The 10,167-nt window shown below is 56.5% G+C and overlaps 3 protein-coding genes across 3 annotated transcripts; 2 read left to right on the forward strand and 1 right to left on the reverse strand.

Moving 5' to 3' along the window:
- The first annotated feature begins 1,221 nt into the window (after nt 1-1,221).
- Nucleotides 1,222-3,526, forward strand: IE81DRAFT_364508 (hypothetical protein). The gene is made up of 4 exons (XM_025516862.1): nt 1,222-2,094; nt 2,205-2,278; nt 2,397-2,799; nt 2,869-3,526. The coding sequence occupies exons 1-4, from the start codon at nt 1,633-1,635 to the stop codon at nt 3,436-3,438; spliced, it is 1,509 nt and encodes a 502-aa protein (XP_025372307.1). The 5' UTR covers nt 1,222-1,632; the 3' UTR covers nt 3,439-3,526.
- Nucleotides 3,527-3,918: 392 nt separating this feature from the next.
- IE81DRAFT_298317 (DUF1692-domain-containing protein) lies at nt 3,919-6,363 on the forward strand. The gene is made up of 8 exons (XM_025512179.1): nt 3,919-4,285; nt 4,368-4,394; nt 4,491-4,689; nt 4,834-4,942; nt 5,038-5,258; nt 5,324-5,422; nt 5,503-6,102; nt 6,210-6,363. Exons 1-8 carry the CDS (start codon nt 4,235-4,237, stop codon nt 6,230-6,232), a joined length of 1,329 nt encoding a protein of 442 aa, XP_025372308.1. The 5' UTR covers nt 3,919-4,234; the 3' UTR covers nt 6,233-6,363.
- Nucleotides 6,364-6,659: 296 nt separating this feature from the next.
- IE81DRAFT_339732 (FAS1 domain-containing protein) lies at nt 6,660-8,621 on the reverse strand (the record flags this gene model as incomplete). Its single annotated transcript, XM_025515583.1, has 5 exons — nt 8,159-8,621; nt 7,441-8,007; nt 7,277-7,372; nt 6,937-7,188; nt 6,660-6,850 (listed from the first exon to the last, which is right to left on the reverse strand). Exons 1-5 carry the CDS (start codon nt 8,229-8,231, stop codon nt 6,660-6,662), a joined length of 1,179 nt encoding a protein of 392 aa, XP_025372309.1. The 5' UTR covers nt 8,232-8,621.
- Between the last annotated feature and the right edge of the window lie 1,546 nt (nt 8,622-10,167).

The following is a 10,167-nucleotide window of genomic DNA, read 5'->3' on the forward strand; positions in this document are numbered from 1 at the left end:
GTGATTGGATACGGCTGTCCTCCAGCGATGTTGGCCCTCTGTTCAACGTCAGAGTCGCCCGCTAACACCTGAAGCTTGTTCGAATGTGGGGCTAGGGTGGGTCTGGATGGGATGCACCGCTCGCTGAGCACGATCAGTGCCGTGCACAAATTGACGCTCACAGGCTCACACTTGCGACTTGCTGTGGTGAGCGACAGGCAGATGGGGGTGTATCGAGTGTGTCGAGTAGGTCAGCATGATCGATCGAGAAGCTCTCGGATGCTGCGTGGCGCGGCAATCGTGAATGCCCCGTGCGTACACCACTTTCGCGGGATGTGACGAGGATGCATGTTTGATGGCTCGCGTTGCTGTCGATTTGTTGGCCACGTGATTTTCACGTGACCAAGAAATGTCCCAAGCAGCGAAGCGCGTGCGCCGATTGCCTGGCAGATCCTCGGAAACGCGAGGTTCCGACGTGCCGAGAGACGATTTTGAATCGTGAATCAGAACATACCAATTTGAATTTGAATTTCACTCGGACTCGACTGCTTCGATCAGCGCGTGACCGACACACTCACAGACAGTAGTAGTAGTGACTCGTGAGTGCTGCATTCGAACACTGCTGCATAGATCCGATATGATGAGATGCACGGGCAAGGAGCGAATCTTGATGCTGCCGAAGGACATGAGCATCTCTCTCTCTCTCTTCTGGTCCGGCTGTAGCTACGTAGCAGCCTTCTGGTTGACGTTCGTCTCTCGGCCTGCAGCGTACGGCTCGACTAGCTGCCGGTGCGCTCCCATCCCGTCCTGCAACGCTCACCTCATCTAGCTGCTGCTGCTGCAGAGCCGAGCGAGGCGGCATTCACTTCATCATCGACCTCCCGCGAATCTTCGAGCGCAGTCAAGGACGCAAATAGCAAGTTTGGGCCTGCTTGCACGCTGCCGCTAGCGCAACGCCAAAGATCGGAGTTCTGGATTCTACGCTTGCAGCGTGCCGCGAGCGCGCATATCACTCAGATCCGTGTGGCTTACCCATATCCGCGCACGCAGCAGCAGCAGCAGCTAGATGTCGAGCTGACACGAGACCACACGTACCGCACCGCACCGCACCGCACCGCACCACACCGCACCAGCAGCAGTAGGCCCGCCCCGCCCTGGCCCGTCCATCAAGCTCCGCGTCGGTTGAGCACGTTGGGACCTAGAAATTGATTTCGTCACATATACCGGGCGCTCAGCAGACAAATTGTCTCCTCATCACCTCAGACCCAATCTTCAAGCGATTCGGATGCTCCACTTGTCACCTCAGTCGCAGGGAACAACCACGTGCCCGCTCCTCTCTGCTCTTCTCCTCACCCCACAGCACCTCGACCTGCGTGATACGCTTCGAGGGACTAAGCGGGCGCCACAGGCCGTCGCTTCCTAGACGCGCTTCGCTCCCTTGCAAGTTCGCCGCCCAGCATCACGAGGGGTCGCAAGCGATCAAGCTTGGAGCAGTGGTGACGCCGGCGCAAAACGCTCGTTCACCAGCTTTAGTCTGACCATCGCGGATCACTACGCCATTAGAGGAGCAAGACTGGGATTATTCTTCACTGCAATCGCCACCACCCGCATCCGCTCAAGCAAAGCTTTCACCACCTCTCTGAAGCGTCAGAGATGAGCATACCGAGCAGCGCAAGCAGCTCGAGGCGGCAGATGGCCAATCAGTCCACCAGGAGGCGGCGAACGCTCTTTTCACCATCTCTAGCAGCTTCCCTCGCCATACTCCTCGTCGCCTCCTGTTCCCGTTCCCTTGTTGCTGCTCGCAAGCAGTCTACCTCTTCCGACAGTTCCGGTCCAAGCGATTCAGATCCCGGCATCTATCCGGGCGGCAAAGATGGCTTCACCGATGGCTGGTCCGTACTCCCCAACGTCACTGGCGCAAGGTTGGACATGGCCGGTCTCAGAGTAGGCGACGATGCTGCTGCTCAATCTGCTGATTCATCGGATGGCGCAATCACAACTACTACCACTCCCATGCTTCCCTATTACATCACGGACAAGTATGACTCCAACACTATCAAGAGGGCTGTCATCCAGATTCATGGTGATAACAGAGATGCTTGGAATCAGTGGTTGGTCAGTAGATGCATGCATACATGCTGAGGCTAGCACGAAACCGTCATGCCAAGCATACTGGCTTTGCTCACAACCCTTCAGAACCGTTCTGCGCTCCTTGACCGCCACAGTACGCCGACTTGGCTCTCGACCGCGCAGTGCAGGGAGGAACTGTTAAAAGGGAGGAAGTGGCGATCATGGCTCCGTGAGTACGCGTGTCCGTCAACCGGCTGTCGTAGACGCGACGACTCTCGGCGGCTCAAGCAAGGTCCAAGCTTCCGCTTGCGCTCACAAAGCGCCAACTCCTGCTCGTGCTCACCCAGGCAATTTTTGACGACCATCGATTACTTGGCGTACGGGGCAATTTCAGAGGCAGTGGCGCCCGCTTCGTCATTGATGGTATGGAACGCCACGGCGGACGACTGGGGTGACGGTTTCCCACCCATCTTTCCCGCTCGCTCCACGGTGGGAGCCTTTGATGCGCTAGACTCCGCCTTGGACTTCTTTCTGGACAGACAAACCTTTCCCAACCTGGTCACCGTCGTCTTGGCTGGTTTCTCGATGGGCGGTCAGTTGGTGCAGAGGTATGCCATGTTTCGCAACGAGGCGGACCAGGAGGACGAGGAGAGGATACACTATTGGATCGGGGCACCTGCCAGCTTTGTGTACCTCAACGATTCCAGACCAGAGACCGTTAGGAGATGCAAAGATTTCAATGAGTACAAAGTAAGTGCTTAGGGTGTTCGAGACGTGTGGGAGAAATGCTGACTCTGACCTTTTGCATGCGCCACGCAGTACGGTTTGGAAGGCACGCTGCCGCCCTACCTGGACGGTCGACCGAAAGCAGAAGACTTGGGACCGCGCTACGTCTCGCGCCGTACGAACTACCTGGTCGGCACTCGGGACAAGATAGATGGAGACCCCCGGTGTGAAGCAGACGCGCAAGGCCGGACGCACCTGAACAAGACGCGCTTTTGGGTTGAGGATGTGGTCCCATATCTGCCCGGTGCGCCAGGCAACGGACAATTGCCCGTCAATTCGACCATCGACTACGTGTCCAAGGTGTCGCATCAAGATTGGAGAGTCATAGCTTCGGATGCTGGTGTGCAGAGACTCTTCTTGGACGATTACTCGGCTATCGCCCCTGCGGCAGGCGACCAGTCCACTTCTGCTAGAGCTCCTCCATCGAACGGAGACGGAAACGTCAGCCCGACAGATATCGATAACGGCAAGGCAGACGATGATGGAGATGGGAAGAAGAATAACGGCGCCGGTCGGTCTGCACGAAATTCTTCGCTTCGCTTGATGCTCTCGATCGCTTCAACGTCTGCTCTGCTTTGTGTCGCCACGCAAATGGTCTTGTAAAGCCGCAAATTGCCTGCTAATGCACCTTCGTATGCAGCACGGATCGTTTCGTGATAATACATCCATCAATCGTGAATCGAATCGGGACACGAACTGATCATCCGTGCGTGTGATGAGCTGCCTTCGTGAAGCTACATGCCGTCGCATGACATCCAAAGATTACCCGAGCTTGACATGTATGTCGACTTTGAGGCCAATGCTCGCTGAGATCCTCGTCAGTGAAAGTGTAATCGACCTCAAGGAGATATTCAGGAGGAGAAGTATTATTATTATTGCTGTAGTGCGGTGACCCGGTCCTTTGCTCAGTGGGATGCACAAATTCATCGCGCGCACACCTCGAAATGCGACCGCGATGCGCTGGTATCAAAATCAGCGCGGGCTTCCGAGCGGGCCGTGCAGCATGTGGGATGCGCGCGAATTAGAGCGCATGCTTGACATGGACCAGCGTTGCATGGACAAGCTTTCTTCGACCTAGTCGCAGGGTTAACTTACGATCCAACCTCCATCATCGCAAGCGAAGCCAAGCCTCTCCCTTACATTCTCTAATCCACGCCTGATTGGTCTTGAGCTTATGCGCACATAGCAGTGGACGAGTCTCGGGTGCATATGGTCGAGCCTCTCCGCGCCCCTCAATCCACGAACCAAGCACCCTGCCCAGGCAAAGGACGGAGGTCTGCCTCGTGTCGCCATTTGAAGTCCTTTGAGGGCGCCTCGAGAAGCCAGACTAGTCGTATAGCCCATTTGAGGCGGTGAATCATACTTGCCCACAGGGTTAACGGTGCACACGTGGCCCAGCATGACCACTCACGAGTCGGACGTCTTGTCCATCCTGGATCAGTATCCAAAGGTCAGCGAGCAGCAGCGGCAGGAAAAGCAAGGCGTACACTACACTGACAAAATAGCTTTCCAATTCCTTTCCCGCCCCTCAGATCCGACAATTTGATGCATTTCCCAAGGTGAGACGTTGACCGCCTCGAGAATAGCTGCCGCTCGGCAGGAGCTCTTTCCTAACAAACATACATGCTCTCAATCCCAACCTCACCTTGGAACAGACAGCACCAGTGCACCGATTACGATCCTCCAGAGGTGGAAGCGTGACGCTTGGTGTCGCACTGATCCTGCTCATGCTGGTGTGGGGGGAGCTGAAATCTTACATTTATGGTCAACCTCACTATGCTTTTGATGTGGAGCATCACATCGGCGGAGAGATGCAGATCAATGTAGACATGACTGTTGCTATGAAGTGTCATTGTGAGTACAACAGGATCGAGAGATCGTCAGGGAGCAGAAAAGAAAGCTAGGCTGGCTGTGTGCTCTGCTTTATACTGCATCGACCCCGGCTGACTCATCGGCCCGGCCTATGATGCTTTCATTCGCACTCCCTGCCACCACCAGATTTGACTGTGGATGTCAGGGATGCAGTGGGGGATCGGTTGCACATTTCGGACTCGGAGTTCAAAAAGGACGGCACTACTTTCGACATCGGCCACGCCGGAAAGATGAGGTGAGAGCCGTGCTGTCTGGAAGTCAGCACCGTGGACGATGCCCTAGACAGCGCTGCTCACCGTCGCAAAATGGCTCTACTCGTTCCACCGACAGTTCTTTACCCACTGAGGAACTGTCGCTTGGCCGAACAATCTCAAAGGGCGCGAAGCCTCGGTACAGCAGGCAACACACTTTCAAGCCCACCGCACATGTGGTACCCGACGGACCCGCTTGCAGAATTTACGGCAGCGTCGAGGTGAAGAAGGTCACTGGAAACCTGCACATTACGACGCTCGGACATGGATACTGGAGCTGGGAACATACCGATCACGAGCGTGAGTGTGTTGTTAGAAGTCCGTGGTGGCAGTGCTAATTCTCACCCTACCGTTGTGATGTCTAGTCATGAACCTCACTCACGTGGTCCACGAATTCAGCTTCGGGCCATACTTTCCCGCCATTGCGCAACCGCTGGACGGGAGCGTCGAGGTGACCAAGCAGCGTGAGTGGTCGCCTTGATGGAAGCAATTCGCCTCTTTGTGATCAAAACAGGCACTGACATTTGACAACCCGCCTTCACAGACTTTACCGTATTTCAGTACTTCATTCAGATCGTGCCGACTCGCTATATCGATCGATGGGGCCGAAGCCTCTCGACAAATCAGTACAGCGTGACTGAGCAAACCAGGCAACTGGACCATGGACAGGGCGTACCAGGTCTCTTTTTCAAGTTCGACGTCGAGCCGCTCACCATGATCATACACGAGCGGGCGACGAGCCTGATCACATATCTGGTCCGTCTAGCAGGCATACTTGGAGGCGTCTGGGTGTGTGCAGGATTCGGACTACGACTGGGCGAGAGGGTGGTCAAAGTCTCGTATGAGGCGTTGGGAGGAAAGAAGGACGAGGATCCGTCGGACTACGCTAGGGCGTACGCCAGCTCCTACAGCACCAATCCGTCTGCAGGACACTATGGCGCTCTAAACTCCACGCATTCGTCGGGAACACATCATCGTCCTAATGCGGGCCCGACGCCCTATGGTGGCGGGCAAAGAAGCGCCAGCGGGGGCTGGATCGGAGATGCGGTAGACGGTGCGAAGGGTGCTTGGCAAGGCATGAATCTGTCGATACCAGGTTCGGGTCACAAGCATACAGAAAGCGTCCAGCAGCGCATTTACTCGGGTGAGTAGACAGGGTGGTCATAAGGTCGCGCTCGAAAGGTGGCCGAGGGTGAGCGAGGCTGCGCTGGCTGACCGCTTGCTCTTGCTTTCGTCGGTGATCTTTCGCAGAGGAAGGCCGTGCCCCTTGGTAAAGTAACGGCCATCGTTTCCATCTCATCCACTGGCCATCAAGGCCGATCAACCCGTTTCTCGATTGTGCGCACAGTGCTCGACCAGAAATGAATGTCACGAATTTCTCGACGCTTTTCGACGCTTTTTGTGGATCTTGCATGAATACTCACCAGTCACCGCCCGCTAAGTTGGTCAACTTTGTGCGTGCGTACTGCAATCCAATCTATAGGAGTGGTCAGATCACCGGGTCCGACGTCCAAAGCGTGCTGCATTGCGACGCGAGGGGGGTTGCTCAGCATAGAAGGGAATGATTGGAACAATGTGCTGGCATGAGCGATGCTCTCATTACAAAGACAGGGTCAACAGGTAGAATCAAGTGCAAGTGGTCATATGCCATATGCAAAGGTGAGAGCGCACTCTGAACTGCGCCATGCGTCAAAGACGGGCTTAGGCAAGTGTCAAGGCACCGGCGATGACGGCAGCGCACAGGGATGCGACAGTCATGCTCGCGGTCGCGCCAGAGAGGGCTCCGTCCGGACTTGAGCCGCTGCCACCACCGCTGCCACCACCCGCGCCAGTGTTGCCGCCAGAGCTTCCACCACCGGCGTTGTTGTTGCCCTCCTCTTCGGCATCATCAGCTGCATCGTCGGCTGATGGACGCGGGCACGGGGAATGTGTAAGTAGACACGAAAGCGGACACAGATGAACAGCACAGCCTACTCACCAGCGGTCTGGTTGGTATTGGTGTTGAAGAGAACACCGTCAATTACGTGGGCCACACCGTTGGCGAAGAGAAGGTCGGACCTGACGATTCTGGCGCGTGCGCCCTCAGTCTCTACGAAGACGTTGTCGTCCTCTTCGACGAATCTGAGCTCCTGTCCGGAAGCAGATGTGGCTCTGCTGTACTGACGCAAGCCATCCTCCACAGTGTTGTCCCCAGCATCCTCGTCAATTTGGGGAGAGTAGATGGTGGTGCCTGCATTTGCGATCAGGGTGATGAAGGTGGTACGTCAGCGGTCGTGTCGCATTGCAACATGCGGCAGGCCTTTTTCATTGCGTCTCACCATTGATGACGTGGTTCCTCAGCACGGCGAGTTGCGCCTCCTGGGGCGCGGAGGAGATGTTCGCCTGAACAGCCTGGAAAGCGGCGTTGTTAGGGACTGCGCAGGGCGACGTACACAGATCAGCTTGGTTCTGCACCCGAGTGCTCGATCAACAACCTACGCACCAAAGATCGTGATGCCACGTGTGTTGGAGAGTGCAGTGACCAAGTCGGCACCGTTGAAAGCTTCGACGGCAGCGGAGGCGCCTTCGACTTCGCCAAGCACCGAGCTAAGGGTTCCCGGAGGAGTCAAAACAGTCTCGATGGGTTGAACGCGAATGCTTCCGACAACGGGACCGTCGGTACCGTTTGCGAATGTGACGTTGGCGGTGTTGCCCTTGACGAAGGAGCGCTCATTGTCGTCATCACCTTGTGAGTCCAAAATGACGACCTGGCTCGCATTGCCTGGAAGCTCAACGCCAGAAGTCAACAAGGTGCGGGCAAGCAAGGGTCCGTCGTCGATCCTGTCGTTGGTGTAAGAACCGTTGAGAACGTGGTAGGACAGCAAGTTGACCAAAGCATCGCCTTCGGGCAGATCGCCGGCGCTCTCGAGCGCTTGGTTGGTGGGCGCAAGCACAGTCTTGTTGCCGGGGCTCTGCAGCGCCACGACCACTGCAGGGTTCGCAGCTACTGCATCGGCAAGCGATGTCAAGCCATTGCTGCGGAGCGCAGACAGAACTTGTTCGCTAAAATCTGGGCGGAGGCAGCAGACGACGATTGTCCACCAGGTCAGCACGCATTTCGACTCGACTTTCTACCACCTGACATTCCAACATGACACTCCCGGAGGCCATCGATTTGCCTCGCCTTTGACACTGCATGCCTTTGACCTTGCAGGACTCACCACCACCGACGGCTTGAGCAGCCACGCTCGAAGCTGTTGCCAGAGCAATTGAAAGAGCAGCGAGGAACTTCATGTTGATGCTTTGAGTCGATTGAAGAAATACACCGATCGAAGAAGGCCTGGAATGGATGGGATCAGATCAAAAGGATGAGGAACAGCGCTCACTGCTTGGACTATATACTGTTTTGCTTGACCCAACAGCGCAACCTGACTAGGGGCTACGTCCGTCATAACAATCACGCAAGTGGCGCTGTTGCGCACGCACACACGAGAAGTGTACCGCTTGGCGCTCGCAGGGATGCGACACTGGCTCCTTCGTTCCGCAGTTCGCCTGAATGAAGATGACGACCACGCAGTTTCCTGGCAACGGGAAGAGTAGGATCGATTGATCTTAGGGGCGCCCACCGCAAGTCATGTGCGCGAGAGCGACTCATGTCAGCAGTGCAGACCGTCAAATGCAGCCAAGCCAAGACCATGCCGTTTCAGTCAGCCACGCCGACTCCCTCGTCCGGTTCTCGAGGCTGTGAAATGCGGTCATGATGCTTTGGGTGGAAATTTCGCACGGGCCCTGACCGTAAGGCGCTGGGATGACCTGACCGGAAGCGGGGGTCAATGCCCTGCTTGCGACTTGCTCTCGGTGGACCTAGTCACGGGCAATGGCATACAGTTTCGCGCTGCCAGATGGGAGTACAGCCCCGCCTCTCTTCTTCCTTCTCCTCGCCCGACGCGAGGCGCGAGGCCTTCCATCGAGTCATGCATTTGCCTCCTGGATGCGCAACTTCACCCGATGCCGATGACCAGCACACGCATCGATCTCTGGGCGACAGGTGGAGAGGGCTTCATCCGGGTCGGAGTAGAGTGCCATCACTTCGCGAAGCAAAGCCAGTGTTGGCCGGGCCACGCCGAGCTGCCATAATAGTCAAGTAGAATCCTCCCTAAAGTGCCCATTGCCATGCAGCAAAAGCTTGGGACCCTCGTGCGGTCCAAACGCCAGGCACATGCGCTCTCCTTCTCGGAGGGTTCTTTTTAGCGCTTTCAAGGTGTGACAGCCTCCTCACAACTTCAGGCCCAGCCACATCATCGGATAACGCTGCAACGGTGGTGGAAGCTTGGTGCAGCGCAACTGGGTTGCTTGGGCGCACCGCCACCCTAGGGAAGGTTCCGATCACGAAGCGAATGTGGAGAAAGGTGCAATCACACTAGCGTCTTTGCTGGCAGCTCTTGCTGCTGCTGCTGCCTCGGTTGTTCAACTGCGCATTCGCGTGTGGCGCAGGCAGGCTTGCTTACTCAAGCTTGGCTCGCGCAGAAAAAAGGCTTGGCATTGGGCGCGTGCGTGCCTCGAGTTGAGATCCTGCACCCTTTGCACCACCACCAGCAGTGAATCCTCAAGAGCTCTGGCGCAACTTTAGCCTGAAACACTGCGAATCTTCGCTCGATCGCTTTGTGCATCGAGAAGCGGTCGATGTTCTCGGGGTCAATGCCGTGTCCTTAGCTGCTCGACCGTAGCGATGAACCCAGAGGCCCCCCCCCTCCCCCCCCTCTCTCTCTCTCCGGTGCACGCAAGTCAAGCAAGTAAGCAAGCAAGCTAGCTTCTATCTTACTTAAACTCCCGATCTGCAGCAGAGCGCGCGCCAGACGCGCGTCGATGCTGCGAGGTTTCTGGGCCGCGGGACAGTACCCAGCAACATCACACCCTCACGGAAGAAAGCGAAAGCGACGTCCTTACCAGCACTGCACTCACAAGAGGAATATGGCTGTGCAGGTACCTTTCAAGCTCAAGCGCAAAGCTCAGCTACGCGTGGCCGCGGCCAATTATGCCAGCAGTCAGGTCTAACGCGTGCGTTTGTTTCAAAAACCAAAAATTCTTGGCCTTGTTGCATGCGTGGAGGCCCTGCATGGCTGCTGACGACGACGACGCGTACGTGTGGGGTCCGTTTTGCCGGCGCGCGCCAGGGCTTGGCATGCAAGGCCGTGCGTGCGTAGTGGGTGATCACTGCCCCCCCCCCCCC

Source organism: Ceraceosorus guamensis, assembly GCF_003144195.1.
Source record: "Ceraceosorus guamensis strain MCA 4658 unplaced genomic scaffold IE81scaffold_7, whole genome shotgun sequence".
NCBI lineage: Eukaryota > Fungi > Basidiomycota > Exobasidiomycetes > Ceraceosorales > Ceraceosoraceae > Ceraceosorus > Ceraceosorus guamensis.